Source organism: Apteryx rowi, unplaced genomic scaffold (genome assembly GCF_003343035.1).
Source record: "Apteryx rowi isolate R43461 unplaced genomic scaffold, aptRow1 scaffold_5, whole genome shotgun sequence".
In the NCBI taxonomy this organism is placed as follows: Eukaryota; Metazoa; Chordata; class Aves; order Apterygiformes; family Apterygidae; genus Apteryx; species Apteryx rowi.
In genome coordinates, this window is record NW_020450760.1 from 2,881,830 (window position 1) to 2,908,148 (window position 26,319).

General features: G+C 36.5%; 1 protein-coding gene across 3 annotated transcripts in view; it reads right to left on the reverse strand.

Moving 5' to 3' along the window:
* Positions 1 to 5,389: 5,389 nt before the first annotated feature.
* WDR25 (WD repeat domain 25) overlaps positions 5,390 to 26,319 on the reverse strand; it is a 68,480-nt gene continuing 47,550 nt past the window's right edge. For all 3 annotated transcript variants that reach the window (XM_026079718.1, XM_026079719.1, XM_026079720.1), the window contains 4 exons: positions 21,622 to 21,752; positions 8,507 to 8,677; positions 6,719 to 6,859; positions 5,390 to 6,343 (listed from right to left, as the gene is read on the reverse strand). In XM_026079718.1, coding sequence (XP_025935503.1) covers positions 6,122 to 6,343; positions 6,719 to 6,859; positions 8,507 to 8,677; positions 21,622 to 21,752 — 665 coding nt within the window. In that variant the 3' untranslated portion in view covers positions 5,390 to 6,121. The remainder of the gene's footprint in view (positions 6,344 to 6,718; positions 6,860 to 8,506; positions 8,678 to 21,621; positions 21,753 to 26,319) is intronic.

The following is a 26,319-nucleotide window of genomic DNA, read 5'->3' on the forward strand; positions in this document are numbered from 1 at the left end:
TTTCCTTCTAACCTCCTACTATTCTATAAAGCTTTCATAGACTGTGCCCTGTGTGTACTGTTACCCTTCACTCCAGCTCTAGGAGAGCATCTCTGAAGAAAATCATGCACATTGTCAATTTAAGCACTACATAAAAGCCTTGCAGAACTGAGTCTTAGACTATAAATTGTGGGGGATTGATATTAATCTCTCCTACATGTATTGTGCCAGATAAAAAGAAAAAAAAGAGGAATTTCTACATATTTCCAGATCTGTTCATACCACACATCCTATGGAGAGTATTCAAAGACTCAAATATTACCTCTTTACATCAGGTTGCAATTCACCTGAGTGCTTACCAACAGTCATTTAATTTCTGAACCATTATAAAGAAAGAAAGAAGCCAAAATGAACAGAGTTTGAGATGAACAGTACAGTAAACTGAACAGAGATGTTACTTCCTTTCATACTTGTAGAGGAACCCCATGCCTTCCTCTCTCTCCAGTATTAAAATCATCTAGGAAAATTATGTATTAAAAAAAACCAACCAAACAAACAAACAAACAAAAAAAAAACAAAAAAAACACTCCCATACAATTCTCACTACTTCCGTACCAGAGCAGGGAATGAAAAAGACATCTGAGAAGATAAAAGTTCTGTAGATGTTTGATCTACAGTTCACAGAATGCATGGTTCATATTAATGGCACAAGTATCATTTTCTTTTTTTGTACTCAAAACACAAAAGTGAGAGAAGGAATCAACTAATGTTTGCTTTATAAGGTATCATGATATTCTTTATCTGATACTCAACTTAGATCATTCTTTATGCACCTAAAGGCAGAAGGGCTCTGGGATTTACTTATATCACATAACAGGAAGGTAACAGAGGAGGTGGCCATGCAGTACAAGATAAAAGATAGCATAGTTTACGGATAAGATAAACCTAATGATATTGTGAGGTAATTCTTTGTTGCTTGCTTACAAGAGAATAGTAACAGCCTGAACGTAAGAAATTTGCTATCTTAAGGTAAACAGGTCTGTACCAGAGACAGTACACTTATCCATAAGTTACACAAATTACTTTTCTAAGGACACACTTCAAAAATCTTGTTAATAAATTTCTTTCAGAACTAGAAACATTATCAGAGTTTTGTGACGCTGCTGATGAAAATTGGAGACAAATAGATCCAACCTGAAGCTGCCTGGACCACAATTTCAGGCATCTTCAACTGCTGAATTTCAACCTTGTGCAAAGAGCTCCTGCAACAATTTTTAGATTAAGAGGCACTTATCCAAAATGGGGAAAATGTAAGGAGAATGACATTTGGATGAAGCTTTATCATTTCCACGCGCTACCTAGATATTTTCTGGTAGATTTCTAAATAAGCCTATGTAGAGAGATATCCAAGGACTGAGACACAGAGGTGAATAAACCTAGTGCCTTTAAGCTTCCACCTTAGGGCAACAAAAGGAGCCATATTTACACCTACCAACCCATCATTCCCACTTATAGACTAGATTGCTCTGCCTTAACTCGGAGAGTAGGGCCTCACACATGCCAGAATTAATCAGATTCTGTGCAGAAGTCAGTTTGTTTTACTGTGAAGTTTTACTACCACCAGAGATCAAGTACTTACATCATTGGGTTCCCCCCCCCTTCATAAATTAATGTCATTCCCTGATTTCCACCCTTTGAAGTGTGAAAATATCAGAGATATGACCAGTCTGAACAGAGTGGTGAGTCATAAAGAGATAGGTAAGATATTTATCAAAGAAAGGGGAACGTGCCAAAGACTCTTTGCAAATACTGAGGCTATGTCTACATTAGCAAGTAGTATGGCCCAACAAGAGTAATTTGTAGAGTTTGTCTCATTTATTTCTGAGAACCCAACATCTATACTACATGCCTTTGGCAGTAGGGGATACTTTAAAGTAACTCTTGTCTAATCCCATCAGTTGGCACACATTAAATATGCTTTTGGAGCTCATCTTCTGGTTTAGTTTCACTTGAAAGAAGTGCTGCTGTTTGTGTACTCTGTGAAACAAAGCATTGCAAGTGACAGCAATTGGGAGATCTTTTTAAAAAGTGCATTTCTGGCAAACTAAAATACTGATGTAGATGCAACTTGCAGGACAGCCTATAATAGAAAGGATCTACAAGACAGTAAAGCAGTAATCAAAGGTAGAAAGAGAAGTAGACAGAAAAGAAGCTAAGAAAGAGGAGAGAATATCTAAAAGTAAGATGTCTCATTAAAGCTGGAAAGCAGAGAAAGACAAGAAAGGAGTGCAAGTGTTCTGGGATTTCTGGCTACCTTTCTAAGGACAGCCAGAACAAAAGCCTGAAAGGCAGAAGTTAGAGCACAGCAAAATGAAAAGAAATGTACTGAAGAGGAGATGAATACAGTGTAAGCATATAAACTACTACATATCTAAATGCAGAAGACAAGGTGCTGAAATGAGGACAGAAAAACTGAGAATGAAACAGCGAGGATGCAAGAAGTGGTAGGAGGGGGTGGGATTAAGAGAATAAGCTGAAGGTTAACCAACAAAACCAGAGCAAATATTTTCAGTTGAAAGCAATGTAAACTCTGTCTTAAAAGCAGGATAAAGGAAAGTTTGAAATCCCATGATTTTTTGATCTCCTGGTTTTGCTCTGTTCTGCCATAATCTTATAGATTTAAATTTGCCTGTTCCCTACGGAAAGGGTCATTTCATTGTATTGCCATACCCTATTTTCCCGATTAGGCCTATAGTTGAGGGATTTAGTGACTCACCAAAAGCATTGCAGCTGAGCGAACACAGTGATTCTAACTGCCTGTTAATTAGCAGGTTTTTGAGATAAGGGCATAGTTGAGTAATTTGCATCCTCTGACACCCCAAATTAATAATGCTCCAGTAGCAAATAATAATGTGGTAGAGATTCGCATTATTACATTTGATACAGTGCAAAACAGATTAGAACAAATCTGTCTTGTTTATTTACACAGCCTAGATCATTTCAAAATGGTGAAGATCTTTAGTTTGGCTCTAATATACAATGCCTTGTAGGGCTATGTACAAAGCTAGAACTGCTCTCAAAGCAAGATTCAAATATTTCTAGATTACCATTTTATGAATAAAATTAATTAACCAATAATTCATTACATTCTAAAAGATTCTTCTGACCATAATAATCCTTGTTTGCAGCCCAAACAGTATTTTGTAATTGCAGAATGATGGAGCAATGTGGATATTTTTTGATTATAGTTCATTACATAAGATTGTGAGGAAGAATTTGTCTTTGAATCATAATAACTTAATTGATACCACTATGCTAAAATATTTTCAATGATTAAATTTCAGTTTGTTTTAATCAGTTTTATATTAGAAAGATTTTAACAAGATAATGTTGTGAATATTATTTCATTGCATTATAAAACTTTGGCTGGATCTCATAAGTAATTACAGCTCCAGTCATCTTGAAAGTCTGACACAAATGTAATTGAATTTTAAAATTCCTTTAAGATCATACAGTATCAAATTTCTTTTATTGTTCTCTACTACCTTTAATCAAATTTAAGCTTTTTTTTTTAATATATATATTGTCTAAAATTTATACTTGCAAGATAATTCCAGGAAGCTTAAATGCCAGACACCAGAATCTGTATTAGGCCTTTGCCTCAGGACATAAATCAAACTCTAAGAACACAGGCAGAATTACAAGATGAGGTTACTTTTCTATACAACATTGGCAATGATTCCCAGAGACTGTTCTCTCCGATCTTTCACTCTATCCAGAGCCTCTCTCAGCGTCAGCATTCTCTAGCAGCCTCATTCAGATATACAGCAGCCATCAAGTAGACTGGGGCCTGATTCAATAAGACATTTCTAGCATGGGCTCACATTATCTCAGAGGCCTTTCAGCACTGTATTTAATCACATAACAGCCCAAGATAATCTCTTGAAGAGATAAAAGGATATATTACAGTACTGCCCATCCTTCCTATAGACACAACCGATTACCAGAAGTTTTAAAGTGGCAATAGCAGCTTTTGAACTAAATAGCTGGACAGAAAGAGATACAGAGACTCTTATAAAATGCAGTACAGTTGTTACTCAGCCTGCCAAAATATAGGCACTTACTCTGTCATTTTCAGCTGAACTCCTTCTGACATTTACGGAGAAGGTCTAGAAAGAATCCCATAAAACCTAGTACCACAGCTTGAATTAGGAGTAACTCACCAAATCACTGAGCCAGTCATCACTGAAAGGATACCGTTAGCTTGTATGCTAGAGAGACAATTGAGAACAGAAGTGCAAAATCCAGGTACTATGGAACAGCTAACTGCCAAAAAAGGAAGCAAGAAATTGAGAACACTCTGGAGAGTGGGGGGGGACCAGCCTCCCCAGCTATTTGCATTAAGTTGCATGGTTCACTAAAATTCAGTGCCCTTTGTTAAAATCCATCATAGCTGCTGATAAGAAGATTAAGACTACGTACGTTTTTGAGCCACAATATTTGGATCCAGATTTCAAACAATCTAAAAGTTCAAGGAAAACTGGATCCAAAGTCTTGATACAGGCTTATGTACAAACTAAAAGGAACACAAACTACAAACAAATGGAACATATTTCCCTCATTACTTAATTCAAATGCCATTTGCAAGAGTCTTCCAAGAAACTCTCTCTGAAAAAGTCATTTTAACCAAGTATATGAAAAATGATAAAGAGCTTTTGTATTTGTGTAACAACACCTCAAAAGAATAAAAGTTACACATGAAACATTACTATTACACACGCTTTCTGGATTCTATGACAGAGACAATCTATTCAGAATGATGTTCTGTATTAAAATACATTTATAGACCTATCTGACCAAACATAAGTCAAGCTAATAGTACTCACTGCAAGATAACATGCTATATTTATACGGAATTAAGGTTGAGAATACATATTGCCTATACAATACATGTGTGTGTCCATATGCACAAAGACACACACACAAAATGTATTACAATGATTTCCAGATTCAAGCAATGCAAGTTCAGGGAATGCAAAGTTAAAAATAAGTTTACAAGCAATCTATACATATGCAAATGCACAGTTATGCCTAATGAATTTTCTATTTGCTGCAGAATGGCCCAGCTCCAATCTGAATGTCAATGAGCATCCCCTGCACAGAATAACCTGATGACAATTTTCTAAGTGACAATATATAAGCTAAAGAATGAAGAAATATGGGGAAATGAGTCGGTCTTCCCACATTCCTTAAAGGATTTCTTTTTTTTGCTACCGTTTATAAGCCTTTGTAAGGTTCCATGTGTGTTTGCAATAAATTACATAAAGTAGCATATTGATTTTCTCACAAGTATTGATTCCCTGAGAGTCTTAAGTACTAACTTGTCAAGAGCACAAGAGTAAAACAGAAATACAGACACCATGTAAAAAAGTGTTTTATTTTTTTAGTAAAAATATTTACACAGTTTACTTTGTTTATACAGTCACAAAAACAAGTCTAAAACTCTTAAGTTTAGATATGAGATTTTGAGAACACTAACCTATTGACTTCCAGAATTAACTCATTATCTTGAAAATCTTGCCTTAGAATTCTTTCACACTAAAGATGTAAAAGACAAAGATGATTCTTTTAAATTTTACAATAAGCTGAGCTGATCAAAAGGCCACCTATTTCCAAAAGAGGCAATCCCACCTGCTTTCCTGTGTGTAGAGGAAGCTGTTTTCCCCTGAATTACACTGGTGCTTGTCTGACCCTTCAGTGACCAGGGAGAGAGCTAAACTAATGAAAAACTAGTTTAAGAAAGCTGTAGTGAAAAGCTACAGAAAAAGATTAATAATTTTCTTCAAGTTTAGCTACTCAAGCCAGTCTAGGGCTAGATGAGCACAAGAATGTTGACATAAAAAAGGCAGAAATCTGTGGCCAATGCCTGGGAAGAGAGTAAGACCAATTCTTTATCAACTAACCACAAGATCAGCTTAATTGTATTATCAAAGCACACATTTAAAGGTCACAGAAAAAAAAAAATCTCTTCTACTCATAACAAAAATTCGCATTGCATACCTTGACTTATCCATTCTGAAACACCTGACCCTATGCCTTTGATAGGCTCACAGTAGACATCCTGAAAAGTAACTATGGCTTGTTATTGCCAAATCTTGATTTCTCCAGCCCAGTCACATGTTGCAAGGAGTGATGGCAAGACTGGGTGAAATGTTGCACTCACACAGGCTTCCCTATGTGCAGACAAAGTGCGAATAATCCTAGCAGTATTATAGTTGTAGAAAAACACTTTGCCATCTGAACTTCCTGTCATCAGGAGTGTTCCATCTGGAGAAAATTCACAGTCCACTGCAAATCCTTCCACCTGTAAAAATCAATAATAGTGTAAACTCCTGATACTGATTAGGTAAGTTCATTGTGATCTACTGAAAATGAACATGGTACAAAAACGTATCTCTAAATAAACATGCACTAATGATTTCTCCAGGAGTGTATTAAGATATAGCTATAACACATAATTAATCAAGCTATTAACTGTTCACCAAGTCTTCTAATAACTATTTTACTCAGTGTATATGATTCAAAACTGATTAAAATACAGGAAAGCAAAGCAAGCCAATTAATATCTATCATTCATTTATACTCCAACACTATCAGCAGATATATTAAAAAGCACTGATACTTTGTTATCTGTCTTACTTCTAGGCTTGAATACTAAGTTTTCAGTGAAGAAAGATACCTTATGTCCTTCATATCTTTTCTTTTTGTTGATTCGGTAAGGTCGCTGGGAAGAAAACAATGCCATGTAGTTTCCATTTGTCTGAGCAACAAATACAGACTCTTTTGGGTGCAGAGACAGACTTGGACAAGTGTAACGCTCCTGAAAATAATTTAAAAGATAGCTTTGTTGTAGGAAATGAAACATTTGTTCAAAAGAATCAGGTTATTTCTTGGCATATTTGAAAGACCATAAAATACAAGGTAAACATAAGTTGTGTCTAAAATATCTGTTACATAACAGAGAAAAAACTTAACTCGTTACACTCCACTGAAAGTCTTACACCAAGACAAGTATTAAATCAAATATTTATCCTGACTTCCTAGTTTTTCTGACAAAAATCCTGTCTCCCTCTGAATGACGAACTGCAGAACTACTGTAGGAAGGCAACTCCCACCTTTTGGCACCCAAACATTCTCTTCCTGCCTAAGGAAAACCTTGGGGAAAAAAGTCTGGACATGAAAGTGGCTCTTCTTGTCCCAGCTCTTCCTCTGTATTCATACTGTCCCTTCTATACTACTTCATACAGTTCTCAAGTCCTTTGTAATCCCTGCAATTCTGGCCACACCGACAGGAATATAATTCACCCCATTTTGACACTGTTTTTCTCCCTTCCCTACTTTTCCAAGACAAGCAGTTAAATATAAGTTTACTAAAGTCAGAAGTCATTTGTAATAGTGACTCGTCATTCAGACTGCTGTTGGCTCTAAATTCAGAAATGTCTGCAAAAGCTAACATTTAGCTTTAGGCTAGTGTTCATGTTTAAGATTGAATTAAGATTAGTTTCAAAACATAGTAAAAGCATTAGAAATCAACTACTCTTGCAAGGTTTCAACCAGGTCCAAACCAGTCATGGAACAGCTTCTTCTAATTTCAGTCCTGCCGAAAGACACAATGCCAAAATTTTGAAGCCACAAATACAAATTAAGTAAGCTTTGGCTGTAGGATGGTTCTGCAAGTGAGGGACAGCAGGGTGACAGTGAACGCTGGGCACAATGGGCCATGTGGTAGGGTGGGAAGAACATCAGAATTTTTGTCATGTCATTTGAACGTGCTGAAATGGGAAGGAAGTTCTAGGTAGTGTGAGGTACTGGGCACTGAAATCAAAACATCATTAGGTGGTGCACCTGGGTGTACTCAATGGCAGAGCACCGCATGCTTCTGAGGGGAAACTGGGTCTAGCAGTAAGGAATTAGAAAGCACAATGTAATATGGAGGAAGTTAGAATCATCTGTGAACTTCCTTAGCAATCTCCTTTGAAGCTGTCAGCCTTTCTTGATGATTCAGGCCTTTAAACTTCTTGCCTGCATGGATTACTGAGAAAAATACTGCACTTGCCTCTGAGAAAAGGCAGTGTTGCCTCTGATTTAGACTTACTACGTATCGATATGTATATATCAGGTTACTGTTACTGTGCAAATATTAAATTCACATAATTTGTCAATAACCCTCACTCCAGGTGATGAAAAATGTACCATTTTGCTATCCTAGGAAAACTGTGGGGACAGAAACATAGTACTAGAGCAACAACCGTCATACGCCACTGGCAAGCTAGAATTACACTGCAGTGGACTTGCCTAAGTCCAGGTTGTTTTTAAAGAATAAGTAAATGTTGCTAAAACTCAATTTATATTAAGAGCATTTTATAAATCTCACAATGATCTTCTAGAATATCAAAAGCTTTTTAACAACACTGACAAGCATGAAGTACTAAATCATCACCCCAATAATAATAGTTGTTAAACCTACATGAAAAATCTGATTAGAGATTTTCGCAGCACTTTGGAAGTCCCATGCAATAATGGTACGATCAGCTGAGTCCCGGCTTACTGCATCCGTGCTTGTAAGAAATTCTCTTCCTTCAGGGAGAAACAATATATCCAATGTCTGCTGTATTGCAGCTTTGTATACTCTTATCACCTAGTAGACATGAAAGTTTGTTATTTTTGTAGAGATAAAAAGGGCATAAAAATCTATTCTCAGTATTAATGGCTGTTTCCAATAAAATGTGTTATTTTAAAATGTGACAAAAGTAGCTCATTTTTAAATGTTGAAATACAAGCATATTAACTAAGTGGTTTGTTAACGCATGTGAAGAGTCCATGCACAGAGAAATTAAGTGTTATATAAAAGAAAGCATCAGTTTGCTATTCACATATTCCACACTGGAATAACAACAAATTTAGGCTTTAGTCAAACACAAGAGCAATTGCTAGCACACTCTCATTTACCCTCTTAGAAGGCAACAATCACACATGGACAAAGCTTTAGGACATTAACATTTCCTGTACAGGGGGAGGGAGTCATTGATTAGGATTAAGAGAAGCCTGTTGACAGAGAGGAATTGCATTTGAATAATCTCCAGAGAAGTGTGTTATATAAAAGAAAATAGGAGTTCCCAAATCTAGATTCTCTTTCATGACTTATACTGAAGTGGGTTGGATACATGAAGAAATGGATCCTCAGCTACAGGATTCTGAATATTTTAACAGCCTGCAAGTTGGACTTTAAAAAGTAAGAGTTTAAACTACTCTAAATAATATATGAATATTTTCAATTTCCTTTTTTTCACCTTTCTTTAGGAAATTCTGCAACTGTGTTGCCTATTTTGAATTTTGTAAATCAATACCTTTCCCTTCTTTTTCTCTGATTTGCCTCAAATGAAGAGTGACTTCACGGCAAGTGGACACATCAAGGCAATCCATCTCTCTGCACGTGATGATTTTTAAAACTAGGATACTGGAATTCTCTTAGTTACTAATATCTAAATTTCTCTCTCCAAGATAGCTAAGAGATATTAGCTTGCACTTCTACCAGGCTGCCCAGAAGTCAGTTGTTCTTGTAACCTAACTAGAAATGCCAACAAAGCATAGAGATTTTGTGAAGTATTATACTGATGTGATTCTCAGCTTTGTGAGACATTTCAGTGCCTGCCTTATACCCATAACATTGCACATGACTATTGAGTTCCTGGGCCCAGAGCTTTTCTAGATACTGTAAGCATATACATTTTAATAAAAATAGATTTCAGGTATTTCAATGAAATATTCTGGATTCTACCCTTCAAACTCTGCTTTATACTTTAACCAACAGAAGAAAAACAATTTAAAATATCAAATACAACATGAGAATTTCCTAATTCTTGCCTTAAACTCAAAATCTATGACTGTTTGGAAGTGTTCAGAACCACTTAATCCTACTTTAGAGTAGAGAGCTACACTAGATGATCTCCTGAGGTCCCTTCGAGCTCTGTTACCAGCGATCTCAGTGCAGCAGCTGCTGCAATTGCCTTTCACAGGCTCTGTAAAATACGTGGTTTAGAAACATACGGTTTGCATTCAGCGAAGAACCTTGGTCAAGCAAGCACTCTACACACACTGTAATGAGATCAACGAGATGTAAACCTGCCGAATGAAAACCTGGCACACTTTTCAGCAATCTGCCCGCATTCTTAAGAAAGTGAACATGCAAATGTGTTACTGCTTGTCAGTTGTTTTCATCCTAGTAATCTGCACAATATACAAAGCAATTAAACTTTGTAAAGCCAAAAGTGGTATTTATATATTCATAGCTCCTACTTTGTCTATGGAGAAATCACCGTACGCATCTCTCTTCAGAGTTAAAAAAGGAAGCCCACAGTTCATTAGTAAAGTAGAATATTAAGCTATTTCGTAGGTGCAAAAAAGTAAAAACAAATATACCCTATTTATAATAGGTGCCTCGAATGAGAAATAGAAACCATAGAGAATCCTGACAGCTGTATCAACTGACTGCAGCAGAACTGAAAATAAATTTAAATTGAGAGGGGAAAAAAAGGGGAAAAAACCCCAAATGCTCCAGATGCGGAGGGGTGCTCTCCCAGGCAGGTACCTGGCGGAGGCAGTTACCTAGCAACAGGCACCTTTACGGAAGCGACGAGTCCTGAGTCCCAACCCCAGAGCCGGCAAGACCAGGGAATGCAGAAGCACAAACACACGGAGAAACAGGCAGAGAGAAGCAGAGGCAAAGGCCAGCTAGCTCCGGGAAGTGAAAAAGAACAATGTTCAGCAATAAAAGATAATAAAGTACCAAACGGTGAATCGGGGTAGTGCTTCTTTAATATTTTAATATCTTAAAGATGAAACCCACAAACTCGAACATACTGTTTGGGTCTTCAGCTACTCGAGGCTTCCAAAACACCTTAATGGGTACATACATATCCATACATACTGTTTTGCTTGTCTGTTATTTAATAAGACATTAAACCAATTTTCCCTGCTCAAGTCTTCTGTACTAATTTTATACAGATAATTTTCTGTTACAGAGCTTTTTCTAGACCTTTGATATCTACCTCAGAAAAACAATGCTGTTTAATCATCTGACCACATAGTAGGAACAGACTCAGAACAACAAATTAACACTGATTAGCAGCTGGAAATGTGGTATACATAATATTTAAATTCTCCTGTAAAGAGAGCTTTCCAAAATAACTAATTGCAACATCCATGCTCTGAAAAGTACTCATAATTAAATCTGTTTTGTTCTACCTTAGACAATTAATTCACGACATGCCCGAGGAACTTGCTTAAGGAAAGCATCAGTCTTCCTACCCTGCTGGCTTTAGTTTGTTAAGAACAGCTTTTGCTCTTTTTCTGTTTGCAGATTTATCACCCATAAGCCTTTGAAAACCTACAGTCCCCTTGTTCAATCTAAATATTTTCTGGACACAAAAGAAATCTTTTCAAAGGAAGGACTAATAGCTTCTGGTGTCAACAAAATCCAGCATAATAATAAAGCTTCTTTACTAAGGCAAGAGTTCATGGCTGCAGACATTCTTCAAGGAAGGTAATTTAAGCAAATTAAATCAGTTTCGAATAGATTCTTATAGCTCTGGTGATTTGAAAAGCATGCTGCGATGCTGAACTCAAGTTATGTATTTCTATATGGATGGTCTATCATACTTCTCTGTATAAAATATGCAGTGCCTTGTATTTTGTTTTTCAAGAGAGCTCCAAGCCTACATACAAGCACTTCAGAATCTGCTGCTCTCCCCAGCTCCATGTTGGCCACCCGTAACCTACGTGCACTTCACTTCCAAAAATCCACTCCATCTTTACCTAAGTCATGAGAGAGAGACATGCTGTTACACAGTTACTGCCCTGAGAATCAGTAGATAAAGGTCCCAAAACCTAGCACAGCTACAGATAATCCAGATGATCATGGAAAAATCATTAATTAGTCTGTGCCTTGATTCCAAACCTGTAAAAGGGTCATATTTTATTTTTCTACTTCTTATCCAACCTTTTTAGATTGAGTGCTTTGGCATGAAACTGCCTCTTCCTAGCAGCATGTTGGGTAATTAATACGACGGGAGCCTGATCAAGTTTCAGCTGTGAAACAGTGCTACGCCAATACTAACAATAACAAGGAAATGTGCATTTCAGGTTTAAAAAAAAAGGTTTTTTTGCTACTGCAGTGGAAGCCACTTGTGTTGACAGAAACCAATGCTAATTTATCACAGTTTAAATGAGCTACTCTTACAGAGTGAGCTAATTCATTCCAACCACATGCTAATCTCCATAGATTTTCTATGTGTTGTTGAGGTTGATGAGCACTGTTGGCTTTTTAGCTACTCATGCACAACAAAAACAAAAATAGAGTACTTTATAAGAGCAAATGAACAAGTAACAAACCCAATTTATGTTTCTGATCCCCATCTAAAAAGCTTTAATGGCGATTTTAATCTAAAAATATGAAAATACCATAGACAGAAAGGTCAAGAATGGTATGGTTTTATGTTCTTTTAGATTGTTGAGTTCTTTTAAAGAATTTTAGCATAAACCTGGTAAATTTTTTTATGTCACTGAAAAAAAGGATTTTGCTTTTCTATTTAATTAAGTATTTTTGTACTGTTTGCAACTGCTAATGTTTTGAGACATGAGCTCAAGATTGCATAAGCATTCTGAGCATAATTAAAAGGGAGGGGAGACTGATTAAAAAGAAACTGTTGAGCTTAATCTCGTATTGACTTATATGACTTCAGCTACGGACACTGTATACATTGATTTTTTAAAAGACCCTTTCAGATTGCTAGAGAAGGCATGAGAATCCTGCGACAGTTTCAGCTGTTCATTAGAAAAAAATTAAAATACTTTATCAGATTTTCCATTTCAAATTGTCTCGCCATCTCAAATACGATACAGAAGTGAAATCTATACATAGAAGAGAGACAAGGAACATCAAAGATACAGAATGATTTCTCTCTGAGGAACAGTAATCAAGGACTTTTCGGTCAAGAAATGGAATGACTGAGGGGAATTTGAAAGAATTTGAAATAAATAAGTCTGAATGACATGGAGAAAGTGAACAGCTTCTTCTATAAATTTAAAATCTAAAGATTCAGAAGGCAGCTTCAAAACATACAGAAAGAGATGATTCTTTGCACAACACATACTTCAATTGATGAATTCCTTGCTACAGGATGTCAAAGATGCTAAAAATCAAGAACAAATAAATCCACAGAATGAATTCACAAAAAGATATGAATGACAAAGACACTCTCTATGGCTCAGAGTCTCAAAACTGTAACTTAGAAATGCCTGCGTAACCTTAACGTTTCTTGGGAATTATACCAGAGAAGTTTGTCCTGCCCCCCCCCTTTTTTTTTTTTTTTAAAGGCATACTGTCCCCTGTTGGAGGCACAGCACTGGACTAAGACTGAGCCTCAGCTCTGCCTTGAAACAGCTGTTCTTATTCAATCACAAAATATCATAATCTTCAGGGACCTATAAAGTCCCTGCCTGCGCTCCACCTGTGCAATCTGTCTCAACTAAAGACTGTTTGGTCTGTTGTCTAAACACGGAGCAGAACAGGATCGGCTATTCCCCAGCACCTTCCCCCTTGCACACCCATGCTTCAGAAGCAGGTCTGTTTTGTTCCTGGCCTATTTCAGTGCTCTCTTTTTCAGGAGTGGCTGCTCCTGGATATGCACAGACTGATCCACGATTCTCATCCTGCAATACCACGTCTGCCTGCCACACAGAGGGACTGCCCATGTATGCATTGTAGCCACAGGGCTTTCATACTCAAAAAGGACCACAGTATGTTAACAGTAAATTAATATTTAATATTAATATTTAATATTAATCAAAATAAAAACACCATGACGCACGTGCAAATCTATCTGCACCATATTTCTTCAAACTTTTCGTTGATGGATTCAGATTTCTCTCACAGTGCAAGAAGAATAACTTTAGTTTTCTAAAGTGCAACATAAATCATCTATTTTAATTACATTGTTCATCATAATGCCACCAGTATATGACTATGTATTGGCTGTTTCTATAGAAACCAGAAGTGCAAATAATTCCACCAATTTCTACAGTCTTTTTTATATTTATATGCCATCTAGAGACAAATTCATTAGGTTTCCTAAATACGTGCTACTTAACATGACTGCATCTCATCTTAAAAAAAATTGCAATAGAATGTTTCCAGGGAAACAAACACACTGCACTTGCACTCTAACTATTCTTTAATGACTTAGGCTTAGCTCTTTATAAACTCAAATACAGAGAAATAGATCAACAATATAAAGAGTATCACCTTTTTTAAAGCATACAGCTATAGATGATTGTTTGACTTAGCTACAAAACTGTAACTATGTTCAATTCAGAATAATATACCAATATGGAAAAAGACCTATTGCTACTCTACCCTTGTTTCTATTAATAATAAAAATTCTGCAGTGCATTTCCAGTCTAATTTTAGAAGTTCAAAATAACTGCTTCCACCATTTTTCTAATTTGTTCTACAGCTTATAAGGCCTCAATTTCAGAAATGGGTATGGATATTACAATCCATTACAAATTGTAATGGATATTACAACTGGGTGAAACTAGGAATCCAAACCTAAAAAAAATTAAAGCATTTAGCTGCAATAATTTTGCTTTTGTGAACACAAAGAAATCCTTAATGTTGAGCTAAAAGATCCAAGCTCAATCCTTTGTTTTGCTTCAGTATTTCAAGGAATATTAAAGTTTCAGGTAGAATAAGTGGTTGGAATACATACATTGCCTCCTGTCTAAAAAGCTAATGTGGATTGGCCAGAACAGCAAGTGACAGTGCAATGCAGCTGGCTTGGACATCTTAAGACATTTCTCCACAGCTCAGTAGAGAAAGAGAATACCTCTAAAATACATGACTAATTTAAAATGTCAGTGTTACTGCAGTTATTGCAGTGTTCCTTTTACAGGACCATCTGCTTTTAGAGGTATGGCTGCGAGGTCCAAAGGCTCTATGGGGACTCTCTTCAACATGATGCTGTCCCTTTGGTCAACAATGCAAAATGTCTGTATACACATTTTCCAGATCTTTCATAAATTTAAACAATCCATTATACAGCAATATATAGTATCAGTCCTTTATACAGCAATATAAAATCCACAGAATAATCTCTTCTCCAGATAGATGAAACTGGGTTTAACACAAACAGAATGAAATACCACTATAAGGAATCTTTAAATTCTATTCAAATGCCTCTTCTATTTATTTTTTCAGGCTTTGATTACTTGTCTCTAATATTGACTTGCTTGTATGCTTTACATTTTACTGAGCAGTTAACAAGCTGCTCCAACCATTCATTTCCCTGTGAGGTATATTGCTTAACTTTACCTTGAAGATTTTAACTTCCTTATTGTTCTTCCATTCTCGTTCATCTCGTGCAATACCCAGTGCTACCTTTGAAATCATTTTGCCTACTTGCTCAACAGAAAAAGGATAGCAGTAAGTGTTTTCAGCACTTTTTTTTTTTTAGTAAAACAGATTTGATATCTGCTTTTCTGATTAATAGCCTACTGTACATTTCTCATGGGTTTAGCTAAAAGACTGCCCCAAACCTATCTTCATGTATTTTCAGCCACTGCATGTAAGTAATATATATGTGTAGTTGGACAATAGTTTTCTTATTAGTCATTTCCTCCATTTCTGTGATGCTTATTGCTTTTCTCTGAATCTCCACCAAAAATTCTCTCAGCAGCACAGGCTGAGAACGTAACATCAGTTCCTAAGTGAGAAGTCAGATACTTTTCAAGTTATGCATTTGAAATATAATGGTTATTTTGCCTTAATTAAGATGTGCAAGTGGATAGCCCATTAAAACACAGGAATACATTCTAAAGAACCATCTCTGAAATTGGATGAACGCTGAAATTGAGTTTTCAATGTGCAGTGAATAACAAGACTAAAGCACTTGATTTAGGATGTTTGCTATATCACCAAAATATGCTGCAAGGCCTGAAAATGCCATCAGAAATATGATAATGGGGGGTGGGGAAATCATTACTTCACCCACACAATCATTCCAAGCTGAATGACAAGCTAAATCACTTGAAATAATACTTTGAGGCAAAACAGGACCAAAGCTACTGCAAACTTGTAACAGCAATAATACCAAGGAAAATCTTGTAATGAATTAGGATGAAAGCACTTGAAAGATATTAAGGATGTTTGCATCAAAACAGAAACTAAGCAGAACGAGCCCTCAACCATCTATTTCAGTTAAGAGCAAAAAGTACTCATTACAACAGGATAAATTTTGAAATATTAGGCAGTACACTTTATCCAATCTTGACCATGATCGTAAGTGTAGAAGATGGAAAAGAATGATAACAAGTTGTTTGTATCATTTGAACAAAGATAATGATATAAGCTGAAAACACAGGAATACCTGAAGAATCTACTGAAAAAAACCAAAACTGGGGAGGGAGAAGCAGACATCAGATATTGATAATTCATGCCTAATCAAACTGTTCTATAGCTGATAGTTTGAAATGTAACTACATAATTTTGCATACGTGGTACTAATTCTGTAAGAAGAAGCCATAATCAATCAGAGTTTGATTATTTTTCCCCCTTTTTCGACTCAGCTATGATCTTCAACATTCACACACAGTTCTTCAAATCAAAACACTATTTTAAAATGAATGTGAATTTAGGTGCTTCACAGTCTACTGAGATATGGCTACCTCAGACAGGAAGAACAAAGGACAACACAAACTGTATTTCTCCTCTTTGGAAATGTTCCAGCGTAAGACAGTAAAATACACTGTTGCTTTAGTCAATCACAATAACTAGAAAAGCTATGGTTTTCAAATTAACAAACATGTCAAAAAAAAGATCAGTATCTGTTTCCAGGCTAAAGCTACACCTTCCAGTTCCTAGGCTGATTAAACACTGTGCCTTATTAAAATTAATATGCCTAATGCACTGCTTAATTGGATAGTTTTCTGACTGACAAAGTTCTGCATGAATATAATTGCATCCCAATGAACAAAGCAGGTAACGGCTTCTAAAGCCTTCCTCAGAGAATCAGGTATAGAATTGGTACAAAAGAAACAGGCTGGTTTTGTGTTTCACTAAGCCTAAAACCTTTCCTATTCTGTGTGTCAGAATACACATGAATTCATTCATTTATTCTCTTGAAGAGTAAATTATTTCTTTGTAATATTGTGGGATACTACCATTATCTTTTCATTAGCATCAGCTTATAGAAACAGAGTTGCACAAAATCCTTCCAAGGACAGCAGTGTGCTGCAGGACTAGCTACACAAGCAACCATTCATTCTTCACCATTCAACAGTTTAAGGTAGATCCTAAGGATGGTACTTCAGCATTACAAAAATGAGCGTATGGCCAATTAGTGAGATAAAAATGCATTATTCTGCTAGTCTAAGTTTTGCTATATATCATATCCTGGCCACAGAAAGCACTGCCTACTAAGAAATCATATCATTAAATGGGATCAAAGGATTTCAGAACGTGCATTCAGATATATTACAACAGCAATACTCTCAGTCCAAACGAAAAACTCCATAGTGCAACGATCCTGAGTACCCTTTACATAGCCAATAATATTAAAATGAGGACATGGAATGGCTCATGGAAAGACAAATACCTCATTGCACCCATTAGAAAGAGGCACCATGCCCTGATCAATAAGTAAGGAGGAGAAAATAAAAAGCAGTTGGGCAGCAAAGTTTGTTACAATAAAATACTGTTTCACTCTCAAAGATAAAATCTGTAATTAGTAGAAAACTTAAGTGCTGCTTTAGAGTGAATGTATAGTCAAACTCAGTGTTAAGTATTCACATTTCACTTCTACTAGCCTATATAAACATAAATGGCTTTTACAGTGCCTGTTTGTCCTCTGGAAATGAATTAGGGATGTTGCCAAACTGTTCACTAGTGGGTCTGCATGCAGACACACCTGCAGCTTCTACGGCATTCCCTGCAACCCCACAAGAGGGTGATTCCAGTCATAACTTCATTTCTTATTACTGTGCAGTGGTAAAGTACTGAGAACTACAGTTTTTCTCACTGCAATTTTGCTAGACATGTAGTTTACACAAAAACACTAGAATTAAATTATATCAGATCATATCAAGCAAGGCTAGGTTTTATCAGAATTACAGAAGATATGAATGGGTGAGCTGTTAAAGCCTACAGTTTATCAGTATTGGTCTGTTCCTGTGCCTTCTTACAACAGTGCCTTTTATAAACTAAAATACCTTACCAATTTTACATTGCTTCTTATTTCTTCATCTTCTACTGCAACCTCTCTCTCAGTTCATGTGCCTGCTCCTTACTGCCATAACGTTTCATGCAAACCGTGTCCTACACCCTGTCTACTTGCCTTCTCCCTGTTCCAGTAACACTGATCATCGGTGAGGGATATGAAGGCATTTCCGCTCTTCTGCTTTTCAAAAACAGTTTATCTGAGAAGACTTTCCCAAGACTATCAAACTGCCCCTTGTCAATCAATATACTCCAGTCTTGTAGCAAGGACAGGCATACATTTCTGCAGGAGGCATCTTCTGTAGTGCAGCAAGCTAAACTGATTGTCAATATTTGGCAGTTACAGCATGGGATGCACACACTGGTCTGCATCCTCTTTCCAGGCTAAAAAGCACATGCTGTCCAATATCTGCTCCAAAGGAACTGTTTTGTGACACTGTGGTTAAACAGGCCTGAATTACAAGCAAGTTGGTCAGACAAATCATTACATAATTTTGGCTGTGGTTGAGCCAAGGCACCAGTCTAACAAGGGAAGGAGCTGCTTTCCTTGAGCAATGGACATATTTAGTGTCTTCTTTGCTTGGAATAAAGTATTGCTTGATACCTTGTCTGGTACCAAGGGAAAACAGTACCGAAACACTGAAATTCCATGAAGAGGAAGGGAGGACTCGAGAACTGCGCTTTTCAGTTCATTTCTCTTGGTACAACCATAACACCATTCCAAGACAAAACCAAAATACCAGGCATTGGCATAGATACCAAAAAAGGAGAGTAGCAGACTCAGGAGATGACTCAAGAACAGTTTATTTAGCACAGACAGTAATATATGTTATTTAGCCCTTTAACTCACAGTACCATTCATGGAAAAGCTTATTGCACCAGATTAGAGAGTCTCAGAAAGAACGTTCTGTCACCCACTTTTGCCATCTTCTTCTTGACTAGGATCAAATATCTCAAATTTGACATTATGGTCAACAATCTAACTTTTACAAAAAATCTATTCCCATTTTCCCATTTAGCTCCTGAAATACTTTTTAAAGTAAGTTCAACATAACATGACATACAAATGGGTCCTTTACGTTAAAAAGGACAGTAAAGTATATAGTTAAAGACAGCACCTCCTGCCCACAATTAGGTCTACTCTTAGAGTTTCAAGAAAGAAAAATTATATTCCCTACCTTATTTGCATGCTATGGAATCACTGGCCCTGCTGTTCAGGAGAAAAGACTTTCATTAGTCTTTATCCCCTTTGCTCCCCCCACTCCCTCCAAAAAAAAAAAGGAGGAAAAAAATAGTTTTTGTTCTACAGTAAGTTTACATGGTGACCTGTGATCATACTCAATGAACACCCTATGAACTGGTATTATTTTCCACTTGTGTGATATATATTTCCATGTTCCGTCAACTCCTGACTCTAGAGACAGTATACTAAAATCACTTAGTGCCAACATCACAATACTGTATACCATTGCAATGCTAGGGGAGGAGCAGGGAGAGGAAAACATTCCCACAGAAAGTCTCAGAACTTTTTTAAAAAGTTTTATAGGTATTTATCTGAAGTATTCACTGTTTCACAATCTAAAACTAGAATTATCTTCCTTAATGGAACCGTTTTGAGTATCTCTTTACATACTTATCAATGAAAACTAACCATCATAGAAGCATGATGGATGGGAAAAATTCCATAGCTTTAATTCTACTTTTCATTAAGTTTTTCATGCTAGTACTGTAACTCTGAAACTCACAATGAGTTTATCTTAGAGTAGTCTCAGACTTGGCACTCTGGATGTGTACTCACTCATGCTTTTCCTTTAAGCTCTCATCGAAGTGAGGGAAGCCTAAAGGTACAGATCCTACACACTTACTAAACATTCTCATTACCCAGACTGATTTAAATTATTTTGTCAAAAACCAGTGACAAATCTAAAGGAGCAATTGCAGCACAGGAACTAGATTGCTGATTACTTAAGAACACTGTAGTCCCTTAACAAAGGGACTCCCATAACTACTTCAGAGCTCCCCTCATACATAAAATCTCTCCGCTGCTACTCTGCTTAGAACATCAAGGTCAGACACAGTGCTTGGACAAGCAGCCTTAGCTTTGTTCAGAGCCCTTCTGTCACCCTCAAGAGCAAACAGATGGCTGACCAGGATAAGCAGGATCCGCAAGCACAGGAATTCAGAGGAAATCAAAGAACTACTCGGATGACAGTCACCGTTGTTCCATGCCCTGCTGTGTGCACAGGCACACCAGCTCACCTTGCCTTTCCACAGCTAGGGAATACAACTCTGGTCCTATCTGAATGGCAGCTGGGAGCACATCGTCCTTTAAGATTCAGGATAGAGTAGAAGCAGAGGCCATACATGCCTCTGTGTGATCTTTCATGAATGTAAAACTACTCCAGGCTTCTACACAGAAGGTACGTACACACACACCCTGATCCACACACAAACAACTTAAAGAACTACAGTTACCGTACAGCTTACTACTAACACACCTGCCCCCCCCCTTTTTTTTTTTTTTTTTTTTTTTTTTTTTTACAATTCTGAAATGAGCTATTGGCTTTATTTAATTCAACTATATATTACTCATATGTACAGAAGCCAAAAAAATTGATATTTATTGTGTGCAATATTTCTCTTCATGCTTCAAAAACATTAGAGGTTCATGTCAACACATGCAACACAATCAATGACTAATGCAAGATACTTCAGGATAACATCTCATCCAAAGAACACCTCATCTACCAGTTTACTAAAGCATAGCATATCCAACTTAGGAAACATCCTAAATGCTAAAAATTGAATACATGATACTGATACAAGAAAAGTAACATATTAGTCAAAGATACCAACGTGAATGTGAATTAGCGATTTCTGAGGTATGAGATTAGTTTTAGAACAAAAAGTAAATTCTTTCCAAATACAGTTTTAAAATTCTACCAGAAAATTGTGGGTCATGTTAGTTTTTAAACATTTAATCACTAACATTTACTGATGAAACGATATCATTCTTCAGTACCAGAGCCCTCTGAACCTTTGCTTAATACCTTACCTAAAAGTTTACAAAACTAGAAAACACATTAAAATAAATAAATAAATAAAATAGAAACAGTTTTTAAAAATGTTTTGCTCTGCAATGACCACAAGTGGAGTCCTGACTTACTGCTCACATTCGAGCACTTAGCAAGCATAATTAACTACCTTACCTCCTTTCCCCCAAAAGGGTCCTTCATCACTCCCTTGAATTAATGTACATTAAATAAACTAAAGAAAGGGAAGAGGGGAGGAGGGGGGAAGATTTCAATTACCTTAGAATTCCTTATATCCCAAGCTTTAACTTCTGGGCTGAACCCTCCACAAATGAAAATATTTGAATCTGTAGGGCAGAACTTCATTGTGGTGATCCTAAATTCATTTTTGCTGCTAAATATCTGCTTCCCTAAAACAAAATGAGAAATGAAGATGAAATTTTTTGCATGAATTGAAATATTTTATTCATTTTAATCCAGTTTCAAAAATACTTAGGCAAAGTTGGATATGTTTTTATTAGCACATTTCAAGTATCTGGGACTACTTGGATTTACTGAAACTATGAGACTGAACTCACTGATTTCCATCCACATTCAATTCATCCTGCTCATGGGATTCTACACCATCCTATGGGAGAACAAGTGGATTTGCACACTAAGGAGAGGAGCTCCACAGAGGTCCCCGTTCAGTTGACATGCTGGGCTAAGTCTACAAATCCAACAGATGAACGTTTCTCTACAGAGAAGCCATAGTCTTTCTTTCAGTAGGATAAAAATAACAGCTAGAAAAGACAACTACTGTCTGCATAGAAATCCTGTATCCCAAACTACACTCCTCTCTTGAGTTGTTTACTTATACTTCTGTGAAGAGGGGAAACTTCATCTTCAAAGTGGGAAATAATTTGCATACCATCATACCCAGGCAATGGCTGTTCCCATGGCTACACTGTTCTCAACATCTAATTGTGTACACTAATCTTCGCAGGATCCTGTGGTTAATATCAGTTGGCTTGTAGACACTTTCAAAGGCAATGGAATTCAGCTAGATTAATTTATAGGATTTTTCCACAGTTCACTGTTTTGATCCTAACAAATTCATAATATTAATGTACATTCACTGAAATATCATTTTAGAATAGCAGCATGGACTGAGATAAAAACATTTTTTTGGCTTCACAGTTTCAATTATATTTTACATATCATCTGTAAAGATCTACATTAAAGTGACTGCGTAAGCCACAGAGAAGAAGGTGCTGAAGAAGTCAAAAACTTAAAATACTATGACAAGAGTTTCTTAAAATATTCATCAATCTAGATTTTCAGCAAATGGAAGTTGCCTTAAGATAAGTTTTCTTAAGCATCCAGAAATACTCCGTGCTAAAAAAAGTTGGTGATGGGTGTAAATGCTTACCATTAGGTGAACACTATCAAAAACTTCTCATATATATTTTGCATGCTAATTTCATGATTCAGAACCAATTTGGTTTCATTATCAGTTCCATTTTCCCCAACTGCTGAACTCAACTACACAGTCAAGAGATTAAGACTTGCCATATTATTTATTTACCTATTTTGAAGTAAAATTTCTTTTTTTATCATGTGTGTTTCTCTTTGAGCTAGTAGGGGCAGGGAAAAACAGATTGCAGGAAGGGTAGAGCATGTGTGTGGGGCGGGGGGGGGGGGAACTGCTATTCTACACGAACTTAGGCTTTTGTAGGTTTTTTTGTTTTTTTTTTTTATGAATTCCCCCCAGTGACCCATGCAAGATCTAAAGGGCCTCTGTCAATACTGAAGGAAAGACTTAAATCAGTCCATGAAGTTCCTCCCTGAAAAAGAGAAATGAGAAGTAGCAAGGGCAGCAGAGGCCCTCTGCTGCCTCATGCACAATAGTGACTCTCTCTCCTCATGGGAGCTTTCAGTATCCTGATGACTGTAGAAACATAAAATAAAATAGGGAAGGAAGAAAGTATTAGAATCATGAGGAGCAGGAGCAACAGGAGATTGCTCACATTTATGCCACTACCAGGCATCATTTGCAGGCTTTAAAAAAGCCACATAAACACATCTTGCTCTGTCATCCAGAGCACTTGAAAAAAACCCAAATTTCCACATGGAGGCTCACCAGTCAGTTTAACAGCATTTTGCTTCGAAGGAGCTTAGTTCCTACTAGCACCTAGTGTAATAAAAACTCCAGGAGTATAACTAAGATGCTTTTACTGCTCTATAGACAGGAATCAGAAAAACTGCAGCCTACCTGTGCTAATCCTGTCAAATGGCTTCACAAAGGACATACAACATCAGATGAAGCAGTCACAAATCTCCATAAAGTTTACTGCCCAAATGACATTAGATATATATGTAAGTGATCTAGTGAAACTCATCTTCTAACCTTTTGATATACATGAATTGGTTAGCTGACTTTACTGAGATCTGTTTCTACCTGTACAGCAAGACATTGTTTTTCCCCCCAATGCATATGTTTTCCTCCCATTGTGCTCCCAACAGATACTCTAGACCATGTTTCCTCAGCCTAAGGCATGAGAAAGTCACATAAGACACGACCAAAAAGACATGCACTAAATTCAAGATGCATGTCCTCTACTAACTACAAGATCTGTTACCGTTCCATAGAAAGAAATGATTGATTTAACATAATTTGTTATTAATTCATCTTCCTATCTCATCCTCTACTTCCATATAATTTGATCATTCACTCAGTATTTTTCCAGAGACTTTAAAATTCTAATTCCCTACCTTGTCTCCCCATATCTTAAAGATAAATAAAGGCACTGTGTTTGCCCTTTTCTTGTCTTCTAGAGTCTGTTATTTATCCAAAAGCTCTTGGTGACAGTCACTAACGGCACTGAGATCATTACAGGCCATCCTCTAATACTTATGAATAAAATTTATGCAAATAACTGGAGCATCTAATTTACCTGTGTACTCTAACTTGCTTCCTTTTCCTATGCTAAGCTGGTACTTTAGTGTTTGATGTGTATATTAACCATGAGAGGTATTTGACTGGTCTGAGGAACAATCATGATGCATTAATCTTAAAAACTCAGGTTCTTCAATTAATACTTTAAAATCAACCCCTCTTTTTCTTATTATTCCCTCTCTCCAAAGTGAAACTCATTCTAACCTCTGTTTTTGGAAGATCGGCAAACAGCATTCTGAAGACTTTGGCATTGTTAGATGTATACATAAATTTCATTTCACTGTCATGTCACAGAAAATAAGAAAAAGACTGGAATGTAGAAAGAAAATATGGGAGCAAAGAAGCAGTGGATAAAACACTCAAAAGGGGAGAATCACAAGAGTACACCAATTAAACTCTCCTATTGCTAGAACAAAAATTACACAATATACAGAATCTAAACCAGACTGCTTGTCATACAAACCTGCCTGAACCAAATTCCCTGCTGTGATCAAAAGCAAAATGGCCTTTCCTAACACGCACATAAGTATATTTCTTAAACCCTTCCCTTTTAGGTATTAGAACTGCAGGGCTAAACAGCTGAGATGCTTTCTCTATACAGTTAGAAAATGTCTGTCCCTGGAAATTTTTCAGAACATCAATAACCTAGTAAAAATATTCATCTGAGGGATGGATCAGATCATCTTGGAAGATGATGTGCAGCAGAATAGTTCGTGTAATTCAATATTGTGAAATAGTGAATTCAACTATTAGCAGTTTCTTTTGTCCCAATTTCATTTTTTGTGTTTTACTACTATGAACAGAATTTGCTGCTTTTCACACTGCACTTGTAACTGCTGTGATGGGACTCAGCTCCACAGTTGGGGAAATCCAATTTCAATGTTTTCTCAAGATCCTGCTCCATGTTTCTATCGTTCTCTGTCTAGAGCTACATATACTTTTGTGTACAATTATTCAGCTTATTAATATTAAATACATACTCAACCTTTTGAAGTCTGATTTTAGATATTGGAAGGGATGTCTTTTTTAGCTGAAGACTCCCTTATCCATAATAGAATACAACAGATTTTATTGAATAAGCTTGTACATTTATTGCATATACATTTATTGTATTTTAGTTCCTAAATGCAGCATAAAAAAGATTCAGTCAACTCACAGGCTGTAGCAAATTGTTTTCTGAAAATCTGTTTAGCTAATTGAGGAAAAATCCATGCCACAGATCATTTTGCTGTGTGAGAGGTTTTTATTCCAAAGCAGAAAGCAAATGTTTCTTTCAATCTATAATTTCCACAATTTTGATAACAATATCTACTACATCTTTACAATGTGTTTTATACTCCTGAAGTGTTTTAATTCAATTCTTCATTCATTAAAGGCCCACCAGTAACACAAACAGCGTGAAAAAAATCTTTAAAGAGACCTTGAACATATGTTTCTGCTCGTTTAATTCTGCAGCCTACTGTGAAACTGCTCAACTATGAAATCAGATATTTTAAAGGCTATTTAACACTGATTTCTTCACAGAACATCAGCACAGTTATTGAGCACAGGATGCTTTTGCAACTGTGTTTAGTGGTCCTCGGGTTCATACTCCTACCTGAGTAATCCAAAAACATTCACTTCCTTACACTAAGCTGTAAAGAAAGGTGAAGTCTAAGGCCTATAACGGCATGAGAGTAAACTTCTGATAAATACTGTGAACAGTTTCTAACTACTTCTGCATTCATCTTGCAAAGTAGACCAGATTTCTCTACTTCGTTCACACAAAAAGACATGAGACTATATATTAAAAAAAAAAAACAAAAAACCCTCATTAAAGTCACAATCCATGATGTCTGTTGCGCTCTCATGCGCAACGGTGAGAGAAGAAAATTAGATTGATCAGACGTTATTTGTTCTTAACAAATTGATGTTGGCTGTTACTTATCTCTTTTTTAATCTTGCTGTGCGTACAAATAGTTTGATTATTTTTCCAAGAACTGAAGTTATACTGACTACATGCATTTCCTAATTTTGTTTTCTCCTATAGAGTCACAAGT